The sequence below is a fragment of the Pantherophis guttatus genome, chromosome 3 (genome assembly GCF_059756535.1).
Source record: "Pantherophis guttatus breed Tessera chromosome 3, ASM5975653v1, whole genome shotgun sequence".
In the NCBI taxonomy this organism is placed as follows: domain Eukaryota; kingdom Metazoa; phylum Chordata; class Lepidosauria; order Squamata; family Colubridae; genus Pantherophis; species Pantherophis guttatus.
In genome coordinates, this window is record NC_142065.1 from 113264953 (window position 1) to 113285479 (window position 20527).

Consider the following 20527-nt stretch of genomic DNA (forward strand, 5'->3'; position numbering starts at 1 on the left):
CCTGGACTCATTTATTTAAATCCTTATAATGAATAGGAATAAAAAAGTAGTAACTATGTCTAAAATTAGTGTTTTTTTTTAAAAAAATATCTTTATTAAATATTTACAATAAAATTAACACACAATAATGATTAGAAAACAATATAAGAAGTGAAATGTAGGCACACATAAATACAAGACTAAAACGAGACACCCACTTAGGAATCTGTGTGTAAACTTGCTTCTTCACCATTTCCCAAACTCTTAATAAAATTCCTCTAATATAATGATTTGTAAAATATTTGGATTGTTTGTCTTTCTGAGACCACAAGAAGGAATGCCATCCCTGCTGCAAATCATATCCTTCAATTGCCAAAATGCGCTTTCTTGAGAGGATCACCCAATCTTTTATCCAAACCAGGGATGAAGCTTGGTAATAAAGCTCCCACATAGGAGTGGGTTTTCAGCAAAAAAAAAAAAAAATCTCATTTTTTATTCCCCCATCTTTCTGATTAGAATGCAATTTTGTGTCATATTTTTATTCTTTTTCACTGCTTTTCTCAACTTCAAGGTTTGACGTATCAAACCTTTAAAAAATATAATCAAAAAGATGTTTGGTTTAATTATAACAATTATATGTACTTCTCAGTTACAAAGGAAACTGTTCAGAAAATCAAGTCTGTTAAAGGAATATTTGGGAGAATAATCTTGATATTGCATCAATTGATATGCTATTCTAGTGTAGTTATTTCCAGCATTACCATTACTTACCTAGATGACTGTAAACAACAGAGATCCAAAGTCCCAATTTTTCTGCTCTGGAACAGACACCTAAAATGTTTAGATACCTAAAACATTATCTAACTTAGCCTAAATTTACCCACCAATTGTTGCCTGGGTTTACACAGCATGTTTACAAGTACTTGTCTGAACTCAGTATCTGGTACAAACCAGGGGTGAAATGCTACCGGTTCGGTCTAGTTCACCCGAACCGGTAGTAAAAAATGCTACTGGTTTGCCAAACCGGTAGTAAAAAATGATTTAAAAAAAGTTCCGAGTGACCCACGATTGTTGGAACTTTTTTTTTTTTTTTTTTACTTTTTTAGCATTTTTTTACTACCGGCTCAGGCGAATAGATAGTAAAAATGCTTTAAAAAGTAAAAACAAAAGGCTCTGATGATCACAGCTGTGCTGCGCGATCGTCCGAACCTTTTTTTTATTGGGGGGGGGGGCGGGTCCATTTTTGCTCCCAGAAGGCTTCCCTGAAACCTGCTAGGCCAAAAACGGGAGGTGTAGGCCAAAAATGTGGTGGTGGTGGGGGTCCGTTTTTGAGAGAGGGGGGGGAGGGAGGGAGGGAAGGAGGGAGAGAGAGAGAGAGAAAGAGAAAAAGAGAGGGATGGAGGAAAAAAGGAGAGGAAAGGAAGGTCTATAAACCGGGCACCAGACACAGCTTCAGAGGATAATCCAGGGCTAGAAGGGACCTGGAGGTCATCTAGTCAAACTCTGCTCCAGCAGGACATCGTTAGTGAGCTTCTGTCTTTTGATTCCTCCAGTCACATGGTTATAGCCATGCCCACTCAGTCACATGACCCTCACCAAGCCACACCCACCAGTAGGAAAAAAATTTAATTTCACCACTGGTACAAACCTAGTCAATATGTTAAGAGAATCTTTAAAAGGACTCGGGCATTTTAACTAGATTTTAAAGTAAGCAGTCCACAACTGTTTTAAACTTTACTTTTAAGAAATCACAAATTCTGTTGCTCCCTGTAAAGTTCTGTACGTGTGTGAGAGATAGAGCAAGCAAGCAGATGAATATTGGCTGAGTAGGCTTCCTACTCACAGTAATACTTATTTGTGGTTATTGATGTCTGCATTTATATTCTGCTTCAGACCAATGACTTTGGCAATGTTCATGGTCGGTTTTGCATTTTTATATCACCAGTTCAAGCATACATCTGCCAGAGAGAAACTCGTACAGCCACAGCCTTTGTACAATTTCAGAGACACGAGCGAAGATCACACCTGTAGGGTGCAGAGGCTTGAATGGTTTGAACGGATAGACTTCCAGGCAGCAAAAAGCACCGGCGGATTTTTGCTGACGTGGTAGTTACTGATTTTTGCTGATGTAACACAGACGTGTTGTTCCCTTCGGATGAATGCCAAGTCTCGTTTGTGTGGTGCAGCGTGCCTTACACCCGAAAATGAGCGCCAAGAACGGGCCCTTCGTAGCAGAGTCCGCTTTTTGCCCTTTTTCCAGCTGCATCCTTTTCCGCTCCAAGCATGCCTTGGGGTAACCGGAGTGTCTCCGCAATGCACCTAGGTCAGCTCAAGACAAGGAAGGGGCAAACGAAAAAGTGGCGAGAGAGAAGCGATTTGCTTTTGTCAACAAGGAACTCAACAGTGGCAGAATGAAGCCAAGTATTTGTGCTGATGCAGGGAAAATTCCACGAAGGGGCGGAGGTTATGGTTGGTGAGGAAAAGTGGGAGGAGGTGGGACCTTGACACTCCGCTCCAATCGAACGAAGGGCGAGCGAGTCTTTATCACGCGCTGCAAAGCAGCTCTCTCCCTCTTTTCGCCTTCAAGACCTTAGAAAAGGAGTAGCTACAGCCCTACCGCGAAACTAGGATGGCCCCGGCGGCAGCTGCAGGAATGCTTACCCTGACTAAAGTGTTGATCAGTGATATCCTGGACCCCTGCTGCAAGCAGATCCTGGAGGCGGCCGGAATCCAAGTCCTAGAGAAATCTAATCTCGGCAAAGAACAGTTGCAGGCTGAGATCAAGGTAAAACGAAAAGAACCTGAGGTTACTTCGTTTCACCCCTCTAGCCGTCAAATAATCCCCTGGATAAATTTCAGTGCCGGAAAGGGGGGGGGGAAACAAAACGTTAGCTAGGCAAGATAGAGTCGGAGGATGAGCTGTGTTCCTCTCCCTCCCAGCTGTGTTCATGAATTCATATCTATATTGTAAAGAATGCCGGGACTAAAGTTAGAATATTTGCCTCATTTCCTTTAAGAGGAACGGGATTGGGGATAGAGAGCACTTACCTATTTTAGTCTTCCCATCGGTCTAGAGATTCGTGATCCAATAGTGGAAGTTTAAGGGTGTAGCAATCAATGCTAGATAAGATTTGTTCAAGCTCGAGAGTTCCTGACTCAACCTCCCCCCCCCCCCCCCGTCGTGATTTTCTTTAATGGCTCTTTTTAGTTTTTACTTGTTTTAATCAGTTATATTTTGTAAGCCGCCAAGAGTCCGCTGGAGCGGGCGATTACAATAAATCGAATGCAAAAATAATACAAGTATTGCAGGATAGAAAGCGGGTGCATAAAGTGCAACTGCTCCTCTGGCTTGGTAGTGGAGAAAATAAGAAATTCCAGAATACTTTGCTCGAAGAAAGGTTGCTGAATTTGTAAATCAAACGTGCTAATGGCCCAACTCTAAACCTTCTACTTTTTCTTTAAAGCTAACTTTGGGGATGATGGGAAAATTGAAGAATGAATCTGAAGAATTAGGGTGACTAGATTCAATCTCACCCGATTGAGTTATTTCTCGGAGAACCGTTTTTCCTTTAAACTCAGTGGGAGACACAGCGGCAGTGGCAGTGGTAACCCGAGTCTGCTGTGATTTGCATAACACCACCTCATTCCTTTGTTCCAATCATGTGGGAAGATTGTAGAACTAAAGGAACTGGCCCAATTTATTCTTGGCTCTAGTCCTGAGAACTGTTGAAATTGGATTGTTCCCAATGGCTGTTCCCAATCCCAAAAACATTTTGCCAATTACAAAGAGAAAGTTGGTGGGATTCTGTTGAAAAAATTATGTCCTTGTTTTCATCCCCTCCTCTTTGGAGGAAGGGAGTGGAGATAAAATTTGCTTGGCTACATATTAAGTTTCTGGAATGGGAAAGGAACTTTCCTGCACCTGTCTGACAACCAAAGAAAGCTAAAAGTAGATAATTGACTTAATGTTCCTTATGCTTTGCCTATTGGACATAAGGGAGTAAAAAGATCTTCAGCCTGATGAGTCCTATGCAGGGTGAAGCTGATCATGTGCTGCTTTCCAGTGATCAATAATAACAGCTAGAAAAATCTCTCTCCCTCCCTCCCCCCACTTTCTATAGGAGAAGTTATGTTAAACGGTACACAATATCTTTCTGGTCTGAGAGCTTAAAAAAAGGAAGGTGGGCTGTATACGGTATGTGTTTTTACAAATAGGTTCTTTAAAAAGGGAAAACTTGGTTGCTGCAGTTTGTGATACAACCTTGTCCAGAAAAATTAGCTGGGGGGCAGTGTGTGGGTACAGGGAGGATCCTGGGGATAAAGTGATGAACGCAGGGCCTATATTTCATGTGAGTAATATTTTTCCTTCTTTGTGAGACATCACCATATACTGTATGTTAGGTTGCTTTTTTTCATGCAGAGGCAATGCACATACTTGGAATTTCTACTTTCCCCCCTTTTGCCTTCAATGAAATGGACACCGGATTAGAGAATTGATTTTGGAAGAATGTGTCAGACCTGCCCCAGTTGGTCCCCTCAAGAAAGCAAGACTCTTGAATCCATTTTCAAAAGAACTTTCACTGAGAGAAAAGAAAACTCTGGCGGCTGCCTCCTTTTCGCAACCCACACCGTGCCAGCCCTGCACCTCGTGCTCCCCCGCCTCAGGACTGCCACAGTGCCCCCCACCTCACTTGAGCAGGGGGATGCTGCTGCTGCTGGCCACAAAGCAGGCTGGGGAGCACGGGAATGATGGGGCAGCGGCCAGAGAGGTAGCCAGCCACCCAGGTGGAACGCTGGCACAGTGGGGGATAGTGAGGAGGGGCAGCCGCCAGACCACCTCCGGAGGGGAGCAGGCTGCAGATGATCTGCGAGGAAGAGGAGGTGGCAGCAGAGGGGTGAGCAATGGACAAAGCAATGCTGGTCCGCCACCTATGCACACGCGCACATGCCGGGATGGGGTGGGCCAGGCCTGTGCATGCATGTGCCCACCGCTTCCTGCGAGCGTGTGCACATGCCAGGATAGCGTGGGGCTGGGTTGAAGCGACACTGGCCAGCTCATTACAATTTCCAGGACTGCCATGCGGACCGGATCCAACCATGTCTAAGGCTGGATCCAACCCTTGGGCCTTGAGTTTGACACCCCTGTTCTCTTACAAGAGGAATAGAGCTAGGGATGGAGGAGGTGGGTTAGGCATTTTAGCCCTTCTCAGGTTCTTTGCTTAAAATTACTTCTTTTCTGCAGTGTTTCTGTGGGAAAGTAAGAAATATAGAGGTGATCTATGAATTAATGTGTTCACAGCTTTATTTGGGATCTCTATCTATAACTCATGCAGCTTTCAGCCTTCCTTATAGTTTCCTGATACCTGTCTGGTTTAGGAACAGGAACAGAGGGCACATTTCTAAGCCTTGATTGTAGTTCTCTGGGCAGCTTTGTGTTCCCTTCTCATCCAATTGCTGATTGGATTTTGATTTCTTCAGGATGTTGATGGGCTCATTGTACGCTCAGCAACCAAAGTGACTTCAGAGATCATCAATGCAGCGGAAAAGTTGCAGATCATTGGGAGAGCCGGAACTGGGATTGACAATGTAGATGTGGAGGCTGCTACAAGGAAAGGAATCCTAGTCATGAAGTAAGTCAGCAAGAGGTTGCCAGAGAGCAAAGGCATTCCCTGTTTTTCCATGGAAGAGAATGCAGAGATCACCAGACACCTAATTCCAAAGCAGGCCTGTCTGATTTGATCTTCAATGAATCAGCAGGCTTCTTTCTGAAAGATATTTGCTATCACTCAGTGAAATCAATTTTAATTGCCTGAGTTGTAAGAGATCATGTCTTTCCTTCTAAGGATGAGCACATATGGTACTAGAGTTCTGTAGCGACAATCCCTATCTTCCTTTCTCAGCTCTGAGTTTATGGGTGGCCCTTGTTGGAGAAGTGAATGCTCAGCATAACTTTATATCTTCTGAAGTCTTTCCTTACCTGCCAAACTGAGCATGCTATATTCCTTGCCTATATTAAACAAAATCTTTAGCCTCTTGTTTTTTCTCTTATTCCTTCATAGGAAGAGAATAATTTCCCTCTTACATTCATTACTGCATAGGCTCAGGAAAAGAGAAACTGGATAAACACTGCCTTCCTACTCATTCTAGGGACAACTACAGGTAGTCCTCAACTTAACAACAATTCATTTAGTGACCAGTTACAATGGCACTGAAAAAGTGACTTATCACCATTTTTCAGTTACAACTTTTGAAGCATCTCCGTGATCATGTGACCAAAATTCAGATGCTTGGCAACTGGTTCATACTTATGACCATTGCTGTGTCCCAAGGTCATGTGACTACCTTTTGAAACTCTGACAAGCAAAGTTAATGGGGAAGCCAGATTCACTTAACAACCAAGTTACTAACTTGTTAACTGCAATGATTTCACTTAGCATCTGTGGCAAGAAAGGTTGTTAAATAGGGCAAGACTCACTTTACAAATGTTTTACTTAACAGAAATTTGGACTGAATTGTGGTTGTAAGTCGAGGACTACCTGTATTCAACTCAATCCATGCAGCTCATCTTAAAGGAAGAAACAAGCAAGTGGAATTTTAAAAAAACGTTCCCCATTATTGCCAAAGCAACAACTCCTTAAGAATAACAATTCCTATTAACTCTGGAGGAGAAAATCTTGTTTTTGTCTTTGAAAATATTTCAAGTTGCTTCTAAGTTTATATGGTGTGTTTTTGCCTTCACCTACAAGTCACTGATGTGCTGTGTCAATTCTTCATTTTTTGTTTATTTTTTCATAGTTCATTTAAATGCACTCTGATCACTGGAAATACCTCTGAAACTGCACAGATGGATTTTAATTGTTTAATTCAGACAGGAACTAGCTATGGTATGCAGTCTTCCAAGATTTATTACCAAATTAGTTTTTAATGTGACAATGTTAAACATTAACTATGATTCCAATCTAATTGTCACAGGTGAGCTGGAGTCTGCAAACTCTAGATTTTCTTAAATTCATTTCTACAGCTCTAAACTATAGTCTAACATTACATTTTAAGATGTAATTCCTAAGTGATTATTTGGGCAATGTAAGTAATGAAAAAAAATCAACTGGAGTACCTCAAAAGTGTAAGGGGTAAGGAATATTTTGCCTGCATAGAAATTATGTATGGTATTTAGGTTGAGAGATCAGATTAATTGCTGGTGGATACTTTTTGAAATTTTGAGACATGGCATGAAAAGTCTTCCTTTTCTTCAACAGGATTCTTCTTCTCTCAGCTAGAATTGAAAGCACAATTTCAATTATGGGGCACTATCTTTTAGAACTTCCTAAACATCATTTGTGTCTTTTTCACTCAACAGTCTGTGTGTAGTGTATATTTGGAATGTTACTTTAGCTCTGGGAAAACAATATGTATGAAATGAGTACATAGAAGGCTACTTTGATTGCTGTCCCAAGTGACTAGGAACTGTTAACTCTATATTTCTTTCTTATTGCTTTGCCCATAGTACTCCCACTGGCAATAGTCTCAGTGCAGCAGAGCTAACATGTGGTATGATAATGAGTCTGGCGAGGTAAGTAATATCATTTCTGGGAAAGAATGGAACATTCTAGCAAGAGCATAGGCTACCTTGAACTTCTGTGTCTTGCAAGAAATTAAATATTAAACAGAGAAAAGAGTTAAAAACTCATAAGGAGTTGAGAAGGTACTGTACTAGTTGTAGTTATTTCATTAAACTAACTGACTGATTTATATTTATATTTTGTATTCCTAAACATGGGATATTAATTTAATTAAAGTAAGTCTTAATATGGAGGTGCATGATAGGCATATAATTGGTAGTAACCAAACAGTTTTGAAATCAAAATTCAGCAACTCAGAACTCATCAAATAAAAACAGAATAATAAGAAATAATAGTGCCCCCCTGATTAAAAGCCTGGGGATTTATTTATTTTTTATTAGAGACTGTAACAGAAATTGTTATTTCAGGCAAATTCCACAAGCTGCAGCCTCAATGAAAGATGGAAAATGGGACCGTAAAAAGGTAAGAAGTTGATTCTGTGGGAATGTCAGATAGGACAGTCATATATTTATAGAGAGATTAGGAATTAGTTCAAACTAATGCGTCTTTCTGCTGCAGTTTATGGGGATGGAACTTCAAGGGAAGACCCTAGGCATTCTAGGCCTTGGCAGGATTGGACGAGAGGTAGCCATTCGGATGCAGTCCTTTGGCATGAAAGTAAGTGTGATTTCCCCCTCAGCTGCCTTGGACCTTCTCTTCTCAAAAAGGCTGTGGATAGCCAGTGCTCCTATTTCCTAGTGGTGGTAGATGGAAATCTCAGCCATTCAGACAACTTTTCTTCTCTCTATCTGTGTAGACCATAGGCTATGACCCCATAATCACATCTGAGGAGTCGGCTACCTTTGGTGTTGAACTGTTGTCATTGGAACAGATCTGGCCACTCTGTGACTTCATCACAGTGCACACCCCACTCCTGCCTTCCACCACAGGTAAAGTGCCAGTTTTGAGGCCTCTTGTTATGTTGGGGGGATCGTTGTGTAGTACTGAGTTATGCATACTCACATTTGCTGCTTATTATTAGCAAATGGAACAGATATATAAATCCACAATTTATGCAAATAAAACTGAGTGAGAAAGGAGTCAGTGTAGGGAGTAAGGAAGAAATTTTGACAGAGATATGCAGGATTCATTGCCTAAGCAAAAGATGCTGAAGCATTTTTAAATAAAATAAGGAAATGGCTGAAGCAGACACCTCCATAATTCATTGAAATAGGAGGAGAAATATTGCACAATCAGACTTGCATGATTCTGTTAATATAACCTGTCTCAATAAAAGTAGTTTTAGCCTTATCTTGAGTTGATTTCCTGGTCTATTCTAACTAGTGGGCTGACAGTAAGGAAGGAAAATTGGAATGATTGACCATGAGAAGTTTTATGTGGTAAGTAGGCATCTTGACTAAGAAAAAGGAATTCTTTGGGGATAAGGAATGCAGAAGTCAGAATATGGATGTATGTAAGAAAACCCTAATGGTGCAGACAAGGATTACTACATTGTAGACAGTATCAGGGAAGAATTCTGGATAATGGGCAGTTATATGTCTTTGTATTAAAATTCTGCAGCTGTAATTGTGGAAACCATGAGAAAAGCACATGTTTTACTATGATAACTTGCTTGAATAATTCTTAACTGGTTTATTGCTTTGTTCGCAGCTTTGAATTTTCCTACAGGAAAAGATTGTATTCAAGCTTTTTCACAATGGAAAGGCAATCAGTTCACTTGGCATGTGATATAATTGTGTTGCAAATTTCTAACAAGAGTAAATACCAGAAGAAGAATACATTGGGCTTTTACTTCAAGTTCTCTGCTTTTCCTGCTGCTTTTTTTCCTAGGGCTTCTCAATGACATTACATTTGGTCAATGCCGCCATGGGGTCCAAGTGATCAACTGTGCCCGAGGAGGTATTGTGGATGAAGGTGCCCTTTTACGGGCTCTCCAGTCTGGCCGCTGTGGAGGAGCAGCCTTAGATGTTTTCACAGAGGTGAGGCTTTGTGACATCTTGTTTTGCTTTTAGCAGTTCAGTTCTGCTGGTCAAAGTGGTGGTGCTGGTGGAACTAGTAGTTCTACAGCAGTTTCCTCTGACAGCCAAGCTGGCTGCAGAACTCTGGAAGTAAACGGCCATATTTTTGGTTGTGTACTGTGATTGGGGAAAGTGTGCACCTCAGGATGAAAAATACATAGTTGCCTACTAATGTTCTAGAGCTAAATACCTGAAAATGCTGCTCCTTGTTGTTTCACTGCAAAACTAGTTGGAGTCTTACAGAGTCTGCATTATTAAGGATAATAATTTTTTTCAAACTCAACTAAGCCTGGGCTTAGCCTTTCATAACTAGACAAATTCTTTTTCCTTTTTAGGAACCACCCAAGGATAAAGCCTTGGTTAACCATCCCAATGTAATCAGCTGTCCCCACCTGGGTGCCAGTACCAGAGAAGCTCAGAGCCGCTGTGGAAGAGATATTGCCATGCAGCTTGTAGACTTGGCCCAGGGCAAGGCACTGGTTGGCATTGTGAGTCCCACATTTAATCCTCAGCTAGTCATGATTTGTATTATCGTTTTTAAAATTCATGTAACTAATTTTAATTTTAAACTTATCATCAAATATTTATTATGGTCAAAGACCAGCACAAATTTTAAACTCAGTTTCTGCATATTCTAGCACATTTCATTTTTCCAGAAAGAATTGAATTTGTAAGCAAAATCACAGCATCATACAACACATTTGAAAAGTGATAAATATATTGTGTTTCCCCGAAAATAAGATCCTGTCTTTATTTATTTTTTTAACCCCGAAATAAGCGCTTGGCCTTATTTTGGGGTGCGTGCAGCAAGACGGGGCTCCTCTTGCCATCTTACCTGATTGCCAGCTCTGTCTCCCTAACCGTAACCTGAGGAAATGGGGACCGGCTGCGCATGCAGTTAAATATTTTCAGAGAGGGCATTTGTTTGTTTGTTATTTGATTTATATGCCGCCCTTCTCCGAAGACTCAGGGCAGCTTACAATGTGTTGTAATAGGCAATAGCCTTCATACTTTTGTATATTTATATAAAGTCAGCTTATTGCCCCCACAATTTGGGTCCTCATTTTACCTACCTTAGAAAGGATGGAAGGCTGAGTCAACCTTGAGCCTGGTGAGATTTGAACTTGCAGTAATTGCAGGCAGCAGCTGATGTTAATAATAGTGCTTTAGTCCGCTGCACTACCAGGGCTCAGGGGAGGGCTTATTTTTGGGGAAGGGTTTATTTTCGGGGGAGGTCTTATTATCCGGCAAGGTCTTATTTTTGGGGAAACACGGTAGCTAACTTGAATAAACTAAATTAGCTAATACACACAATATTAAGTTAAACCTAAAGTTCAGTCAAGCTTCAAGGTATTGTGCTTGTACTGACCAATCCATTTTATAAGTGCTAACTTTCATTGTGTGACTGCCAGTATTACTTTTAACAAATGATAATAAAAATAGAACCGATTGATACAGTGGAAAGATATTCAGCTCTAAAATTGAAAGCAGGCCTCAGGATAAATACCCCAAGGGAATAGATTTTCAAAGAAGATAATATTCATGATCTTATTTCGGAGGGGGGGGGTGCTGACCTGGCAGGGATTACGGAGATCTGGTTAGGCCAGGAGGGAGGAGTTCCCCTTGTGGAAATGTGCCCGCCAGGTTTCCGTGCATTCCATCAGCCAAGGGCTCAGGGAAGGGTTGGGGTAGTGGCAGCAATTATTAGAGAAAGTCTTTGCCTGAGGGAGGCCACTGTTCCTCAGATAGCCAAATGTGAGTCCCTCCTTGTGAAGTGGGGTTGGGGGATACAGATGGGCCTACTGATTACGTACCTGGCTCCCTGCCACGTGATGGTGGTCCTGCCTGAGCGGCTTGACGTTATAGCCGGGGTGGCGGTGGAAACCCTCAGACTTATTGTTATGGGGGATTTTAATCTGCCATCTGCTGGTGAGATGTCGGAGGCGGCTCGGGAGTTCATGGCTTGCATGACGGCCATGGACCTGACCCAGGTAGTTCAAGGCTCCACCCACTTGGGGAATCACACTCTGGACTTGATTTTTGTCTCGGATCAGTGACTGAATGATCTAAGAATAGGGGATCTAGACATCAAGCCCTTGTCATGGTCTGATCATTCTCTCCTTCACATGGACTTTCAGGTCACTTCCACCCACCGCAGGGAGACGGAACCAATCAAGTGGTTCTGTCCCAGGACCCTGAGAGGTTCCTGACGGAGTTTGGGCCATTTCCTGAGACTGGCTCACAACTCGACTGAGGACCTGGTGATGGCCTGGGACAGGGCGGCTACTGGGGCCTTGGACTGCGTCGTGCCTTTGCGGCCTCTGACCCGATGCCGATCTCGACTAGCTCCTTGGTTTTCCGAGGAGCTGAGAGAGATGAAGCGTCGGAAAAGACGCCTGGAGAGCGATTGGAGGACAAGCTGATCTGAATCTGACTGAACACAGGTGAGATCTTATATTAAGACCTACCTAGTGGCAATAAAAGCGGCGAAGTCTAGTTACTTCTCTGCTCTTATTGCATCTGCAGAGAACCGCCCAGCTGCGCTGTTTAGGGTGACCCGCTCCTTACTTCAGGTGGGGATGCGGGAAGACCCCTTACAGGGTCGAGCTGAGGATTTTGTGCAATTCCTGCATGATAAAGTTGCTCAGATTCGGGAAGGCCTGGACTCTGATTGGGTAGATCCAGGGGAGGAGATGGGGGTAGGTCCTGAGAGTGTTATCTGGGAAGAGTTTGACTCTGTGGCTCCTGAGGATGTGGACAGGATTCTGGGCAAGCTTAGCGCTGCCACATGTTTATTGGACCCGTGTCCCTCCTGGTTGGTACTGGCCTCCCGGGACGTTACACGAGGCTGGTTCCAGGGAATTATAAATGCTTCTCTGAGTGAGGGTGTCTTTCCTGCCGCCTTGAAAGAGGCGGTTGTGAAGCCCCTCCTCAAGAAGCCTTCCCTGGACCCGGCTATATTATCAAATTATCGTCCAGTCTCCAATCTTCGCTTCGTTGCGAAGGTTGTTGAGAGTGTGGTGGCACGACAACTACCCCGATACATGGATGAAGTTGTCTATCTGGATCCGTACCAGTCAGGCTTCAGGCCATGATACAGCACGGAAATGGCATTGGTTGATGGCATTGATCTCTGGAGGGCTCGGGACAGAGGTTGTTCCTCTGTCCTGGTCCTATTAGATCTCTCAGCGGCTTTTGATACCATCGACCATGGTATCTTACTGCACCGGCTGGAGGGGTTAGGAATAGGGGGCACCGTGCTTTGGTGGTTCTCCTCCTTCCTCTCTGACTGTTCGGAGTTTGTGATGGCAGGGGGGCAGAGGTCGACCTCAAGGCACCTTATTTGTGGGGTGCCACAAGGGTCAGTCCTCTCACCCCTTCTGTTCAACATTTATGTAAAACCGCTAGGCGAGATCATCCGTGGTTTCGGGGTGAGTGTTCATCAGTATGCTGATGACACACAGCTATACATCTCCACCCCAGACCACCCCAATGATGCCCTTACTGTGATGTCCCGTTGCCTGGAGGCCATGAGGATCTGGATGGGGAGAAACAAGCTCAGACTCAACCCCTCCAAGACCGAGTGGCTGTGGCTTCCGGCGTCCCGGTATAGTCAGCTGGTACCATCACTGACAATTGGGGATGAGACCTTACTCCCCGCAGAGAGGGCTCGCAACTTGGGTGTCCTCCTGGATTCACGGCTATCTTTAGAAGAGCACATGACGGCCGTGGCCAGGGGGGCCTTTATCAGGTTCGCCTGATCCGCCACTTGCGTCCCTTTCTGGATTGGGACGCCTTGCACACAGTCATTCATGCCCTAGTCACCTCCCGTATGGACTACTGTAATGCTCTCTTCATGGGGCTCCCCTCGAAGAGCACCCAGAAGCTCCAGCTGGTCCAGAATGTAGCGGGTGATTATGGGTGCAGCTCGTTGCGCCCATGTAACACCTCCTGCGCGAGCTGCACTGGCTCCCAGTGGTCTTCTGGGTGCGATTAAAGGTGTTAGTCATCACCTTTAAAGCGCTCCATGGCTTAGGACCTGGGTACCTACGAGACCATCTTTTGCCATCAATAGCCTCCCACCGACCAGTTCGTTCTCACAGGGAGGGACTACTCAGGGTACCGTCAGTCAAATTATGCCGACTGGCGACTCCCAGGGGGAGGGCCTTCTCTGTGAGGGCTCCAACCCTTTGGAATGAACTGCCCCCTGAGATATGGAATATCCCTGATCTCCGTGCTTTCCGCCGTGCCCTGATGTTCCAACAGGCGGGGCTAAACATATGAACATGTGAATGATTTTTTAAAAAATGTTATCTAATTCTGGGTTTTATTTAATTGGCCAAACTAAGTAATAATTTTAATTAGCAATTTTATGATGTTTGTGGGTCTATATTTTTATAGATCTATTTCTAGCTCATTTGCTTTCATCAGTAAGCCACACCCACACCTTATGTATCCTCCCTGTAAAGGTATAGTATCTATTTTCTTACTTCTTCATAGAGTTTATGTGTGTTTTTCCTCTAGCCAGGTTTTCCCTACGTAACCAAGGTTTTTCTGCAGCCCTAGCTCAGTAGAATCACATCCACTCGATTCTGGGCTTTTTTCTTTTCTAGCAGCCAGCAAGTTCTTCCTGCTAGGTGGGAGACTTATATAGATCTATTTCTAGCAAGAAATAGAAATAGATCTAGAAATAGATCTTTATAAGTCTCCCACCTAGCAGGAAGAACTTGCTGGCTGCTAGAAAAGAAAAAAGCCCAGAATCAAGTTTTTGGGCTTTTTGTTTCTTGCTGACAAACAGCAACTCTGTGTTGCTCTTTGGGAGACTCACATGAGGCGTCATCAGTGAGCCACACCCTCTTCTCAGGTATCCTCCCTGTAAAGGTACAACGTTTCTAGAAAGAATGTGCACATAAAAGCCTACGAAAAAGAAAAAGAAACGTTGTACCTTTACAGGGAGGATACCGGAGAAGAGGGTGTGGCTCTTATGAGGCAGAAATAGCTATCTGAGTCTCCCAAAGAGCAACACAGTTGCTGTTTGTCAGCAAGAAACCAAAAGCCCAGAAACTTGTGAATGAGATTTCACAGAACCAGGGCAGTAGAACATCTTAGCTTACGTAGGTAAAACCTGGCTAGAAAGAATATGCATATGTATGTATGTATACGTGTGTGTGTGTGTGTGTGTGTGTGTGTGTATATATATATATATATATATATATATATTGATATGTTGGTATTCAGCTGCTATGAAACTCATCAAATTTGGTACTTAATACATTTTGATGTGAAAATATTGTCCCAGTAATCATTGTTTGTTTGCTACTTAATGCACAAGCTAGAACCTGACAGTATTGGCTACTTTATGACTTTCTATATTATTCGTTATGAGAAAAATATGTTTGGTACTCCTCACACCACCTGGAACCAATTGATGATGAGTACCAAGGTAACATTATACTTTAGAGCTTGAATGGTATTCCATCTGTAATTATTATATATATAATAAATAAATAAATTATATATATAATAAAGAAAAAATATAAATTCATTTATTAAGTGACCAAGCACTGTAAACAAAATAACTGGGGAAAGGTTGTGGGTTGGAAGTCTAGTCCAATAGGCAGTTTCATATTTCTGTTCTTCCCTCTCTCAGGTAAATGGCCAGGCTCTCAGCAGTGCATATGCATCCCATACCAAACCATGGATTGCACTGGCTAGAGCTTTAGGAAGTGTGCTACATGCACTGAGCCACCAAGTGAATGGAAGAGTGCAGCTTATTACCGAGGGTGAGATGAGAGATCCAGGCATAGTGCTTGGGCTTCAGATATTGGCTTTCTACCAAAATCTTTTCACTCTTTTGCCTTTGTTCTCTCATCTTCCTACTTAACTAAACAGAAAAGCTTTATTTTTCAGCCTACATAATTTCTCTTTTGTGAAATTTCATCTTTTTAAAGAGAATTAATAACTTTCACCCTCTCTGGGATGCCTTTCGTTTCCTTCGTTGTTTTAGCTTCTGCTTTCTTTTCAAAGTTTTAAGAAAACTTGTTTCAGAAATGGTTAGATTAGAGATTAGATTAATCAAGTCCTTCCCTCAGATTGCTTATTCTCAAACTAATTGTGGGAAATTCTTCTGCAACAAAAGGATGCATTTTTATATATATTTGTACGTAGATATATACATCTACGTAATAGCCACCTTATTAAAATGGTTAGGGGAAGACAACACTCTCAATCTGAATTAACAATCATTTAATAAAATTAATTCTGTGCATGTTGTGTTTGTCATCCAGTTTGAGTAATGATTCTTATTTGCAAGTAAACATACGATTGTGCTTGGGGATGGATCTGTTTTTCCCAGTTTAATCCATATAAACTGATCCTTAAGCTGTTGAGCTTGACCCCTTTCTATTTGAAATATAAAAATATGCCATAGAAGCATATTTTTGTTCTGAGCTGCAAAGCTACAGAAAGCTAGGCAACTTACTCTTCCTTCATAGTCCCATGAGTGCAATGGTTTGCAACTGAGAACTGTTCTATCCATCAAGATTTTCCACTGGAGGATCTTGATTTTTCAAACTATCTTCAGTCTCTCTCTCTCTCTCATTACCTATCCTATCTATCTATCCCATCCAGCCATCCATCTATCTTCATCATCATCACCACCATTATCTTTCCTAGCCTCTACTTCAGTCACTTTATTTACACATTTGTTTCACTTTCAAAAGCATCTTGCTCCATTAGCTTTTGCTCTGTTATTCCTATAGTGTAGTATTCTCAGCAAATACGATAGGGTTATGGGGAGGGAGGGAGAAGTCTTTAATTAGCTTCCTTATCAATAAATTTTTTTCTTTTCCGTATCAGAACCAATCTGTCTATTAAATGTATGGATGTTGGGTTGCTCTTAAAGACACAGGAGGAAAGCCCTATTAAAAAAGACTGGGGTGAAAGGCAAAGGGCCTTTTCCTTCTCTGAAGGAGTGAAGCTGGTGAGAGGATCATCTTTCAGGAAAAGACTTACCTGTTGTAGTCTCTAACAAGAGTCAAATGGAAACCTGTAATTCTGCTTACAGGGATGGCTTCTGTTTGAAACCCTGGACTTGGATCCTCAGTTTATACATCTTCTGAAGTGAGTTAATATTAACTACCTTCTGATGATTCGATCATGCTTGTAATTTTCACTAGGTTCAACCTTGCAGAAGTCTAGCAACTACTTGATTCCTGCAGTGGCAATGGGACTCCTTCAACAAACTACACAGAAGGATGTGAACCTTGTGAATGGGCTGCTTCTGGCTCAAGAGGCTGGGTTGAAGGTACGTAACTCCCTTTATCCCCAGTTCCGAGGGCCAGTTTATTACAGGCCTTTGAGACAACTGCAGGATCATTAAGGAGATGTGTAAAGTTATTTCTCTTAAGAAATGCTGCTATTTCTTTCTGTATATTTCCATAATTATAAAACAGGTTGAAATTCAAGGTATGCATCTTTCCCAGCAGATATGGCTGTACATAATAATAAACCTACACTTCTATTTTCATGATAGACAAGAACTCTGCTTTTTGCAGAGTATAGCTATGCATATCTGGAAGAAATTTGGAATACAATTCTTCTTTCAGGGAAAGCAGTGTACTAACTTCCCTCTTTCTGATTCCTAGATCACCACTACTCACACTGACAGAGCACTGGGCAATAATGGACAACTGCAACTAACTGCAACCAATACTCCTCATGTGCTTGTTGGCTCTGTGCAAGGCACCATTCCATGCCTGCTAGAACTCAACGGAGCAACCTTCAAGCAGCTGGTTCCCCTCAGTGGTCCTCTGCTTTTCTACAAATCCAAGACCTCCAGTGCCAGTGTGTTACCAACAATTATTGGTAAGGCGCAAAGCATTTCTCATCCCCTTCACTGATTTTTTAGTAAGAATTTTGTTTAGAACCAAGTTCCCTCCAATTTGTGTCCCAAAGATTAAAACCATAGACAAGGATGAGTCATGAATATACACCTTTGGTGAATACACCTTTGGTGTATCTATGAATAACATTGGATTTTAGAAGAACATGATAAAGAACAGGTGAAAAATTAATAGTTGTATAAAGATGGTTTAAACCATGATCTAATGAATAATATGATCTGTATTGGTATATAATAGCTATAACCATCTGTTTATGGGATTTGGGATGGAGGGAAGTATGGGTAGTCCTTAATGACCATTCATTCATATACTGTTTGAAGTTAGAGAAGCACTGAACAAATGGTAGTTATGACTGGTCCTCAAAATTACGGTTACTACAGCCCTGTAGTCATGTGCTCAAATTTCAGGCACCAAGCAGCCCAATCACATTTACTTTCGCAGTGTGTGCTTCAACTCCCCCCATATCTGCCTTTTGGTCATCCTGCACTTCACTGCCATCACCTATTTTTGCCATCCTTCACCACCACCTGCTGTTTTTTGCCATCTTCCCCCTCGTACTGTTGATGACATGTGCTAAACTGAGGTAGCTATTGGCTCTAACAACTGCAGCTGGGTCTACCAGAGCTGCTGTTGTTAAGTGGTATGATCACATGTTTCATGTAATGATTGCTTTGTGACAGAAATTTCTGCCCCGGTTAGAATTGCTAAGCAAGGATTACCTCTATGGAAAGCAGTTCTGTGATATATGGAAATAAATGGCATGGTTAATGGAGAGAAGATTGAAAAATTATTCTGGAAGTTCCAGACATGAGTTTATTACAAATTACAATTTGTAATGAACTCACAAGATGTGCTATATGACAGGCAGTCATTATGAAGTAGTTTTTTAAAAAACCAGTGTATAAGGGAGAGAGACAAAATATTGTGACAACAGTGGGGATAGTGGCATAATTTTTAGTCTTTTTCCTTTATTGAGGGGGTGTATGAAGTATTTTAAAATTAAAATAGAGATCTATTTTGTGCACCCATTTTATTTTTAAAAAAACATCACTACATTTTGGCACCAAAAGTTAGCAGTGTAGGCTTAGATTACTGGTCTGCAAATGCATAATCAGATTTCTGGAATGGGCATTGTTCTGATTTCAGGTCTGCTAAGGAAGACCAAAATAGAGCTGCTGTGCTACCACCATTCCAGTACTGATAGTGGACAGGAGTGGAATGTCCTGAGTCTATCTTCTGCTGTACAAAACCTGCAGGAACTGAAGCCACATCTGACAGAAGTGTTCCAGGTGATACTTTAAATTCTGGTGAAGAACCTGACAGGGCCCACCAGTTTCTGTAATGTGAAACTTAATATCTAATTAAAAATAATGCAAAAATGATTTGTGCATCATTGTTTTATGTATAATACAGTTCTGTCCTTGAGAGCTCTAAGATAAAAACATATTTCAGTGTGAGAAATGAAAGATGGCTCTTAGTTCTGAAGAAAACAATGTGTAGCTTTATTATTCAGTAATCATACATTTCTTACTTTTGTTTGCAAATAACATTTATTTTAGTATTATTTCTACAGTGCATTTTTCAGATGTTAGTTTGAAGGACAGAACTTTACAAAGCACACTCAGCACATTTCACACTCGGGGGGAAAAATTGTACCTCAGTTCTTTAGAGGATTTTGTCTTAGGTGAGTGACCCAGTTACCACCTTCAATATCTGAAACAATTTTTTCAGGAAACCAGCATCCTCTGAAGACTTGGAGCTCTTATGTGGAACTTCCATTTTCTTTTTCTTGAAAAAACTCTCTCCCTCTCTTTTTCAGTAATTTATTTATTAGTACATAGAAATGTTCAGTCCTCTGAATCTTTTTACAGCCAGGGACCTAAATATTTTTAGGAAGGTAAAATGCATTGGTATATTGAGTGTTGTCAAACAATATTTTCTATAATTTAACCATTGTCTATCTAATTCCGATGTAGGAGATGACCAGGCTGAGCTGATGCATCAATCAGTTTGCAGTCTCTATGACCTAAGTCCAGTCCCCCTTGAAGTCCATTGACTCTTAACTGGTGCCAATTTGCTTTGACTGTTAGTAGATCAGATTCTTGTTTATAGGTAGCATGAAATAAACTTCTAATACTTAGGAATTCTATCCTGGTTCCTGAAATCTTGCACCTAACATTGGTTCCCTTAAACAGCAATTTTAAGCTTAATTGGAGATTCAGAATTTCCCATCCCAGTCTTACTACATAACATGCCGCTTCCCTAATCCCTTAAATTCCCCCACAGTCCTGCCTCAAGTATCTGGTTATTATGTCAATAACCCCCAATACCCACCTCTTTAAATCAGGGACTAGTTGTTTAAATAATGAAAAATAGTGTATTTTATTTTTTTTAATTACATTTTTAAAAAAATAATTAAATGCTTGAATTTCTTATAATAATGCCTTTTAGAGCTGGATGATCCTTTTGAAAAGCTAATAAACATGTAATTCTGAAAGTTTTAATATAGCCAATTTAAGGCTTTAAGGTAACAATGGCATTCAGCTCATTGATTTATGTCCATCAAGTTATTTTTGACTCCTAGCCACATAGATACATGTGCTCCATGACGATCTATTCCTAACCTATTCTTTCAGGTCTCCCAATGATGCATTCATTGCCACTGTAACTAAATCCATCCACCTCCCTCACTTCTGCTCTTCCTGTTCTTCTCTTTCCTTCTATCTTTCCCAGCATTAAAGCCTTCTCCAAAGCTGCCTTCTTCACATAATGTGTCCAGAGTAGGATAATTTGAGCCTGGTCATTTGTGCCTCAAGCAGGAGCAACTCTGGGCTGATCAACACAGTGTAAAAATAAAGTTTTGTGAGAGCTAGTGATAGTTTGAGATGGATGCTTTCCTTTGCAGCATGCTAATTTTCCAGTATTTCAAAAAAATTAAAAGAATAAAACTGTAAAGCTAAGGCATGGAGTTTGGTATCAAATTGATACATTGGAAAGTCTGGGTGTTGAATTAAACCCAGGTTGCAGATAAGGGTACGAGAGGTTC

At 41.6% G+C, this 20527-nt stretch overlaps 1 protein-coding gene across 1 annotated transcript; it reads left to right on the forward strand.

The window, feature by feature from the left end:
* Nucleotides 1–1981: 1981 nt before the first annotated feature.
* Nucleotides 1982–18863, forward strand: PHGDH (phosphoglycerate dehydrogenase). Its single transcript, XM_034409926.3, has 12 exons — nt 1982–2764; nt 5458–5609; nt 7484–7549; nt 7967–8021; nt 8118–8216; nt 8356–8488; nt 9390–9538; nt 9913–10065; nt 15228–15360; nt 16756–16883; nt 17224–17443; nt 18628–18863. Exons 1-12 carry the CDS (start codon nt 2609–2611, stop codon nt 18780–18782), a joined length of 1599 nt encoding a protein of 532 aa, XP_034265817.1. The 5' UTR covers nt 1982–2608; the 3' UTR covers nt 18783–18863.
* Nucleotides 18864–20527: the final 1664 nt, after the last annotated feature.

Coding starts and splice junctions, on each gene's coding strand:
- PHGDH (XM_034409926.3), top strand. CDS start 2,609: ATGGCCCCGGCGGCAGCTGCAGGAATGCTTACCCTGACTAAAGTGTTG. Junction 8,022..8,117: donor GAAAATGGGACCGTAAAAAG/GTAAGAAGTTGA, acceptor TTTCTGCTGCAG/TTTATGGGGATGGAACTTCA. Junction 16,884..17,223: donor CTCAAGAGGCTGGGTTGAAG/GTACGTAACTCC, acceptor TCTGATTCCTAG/ATCACCACTACTCACACTGA.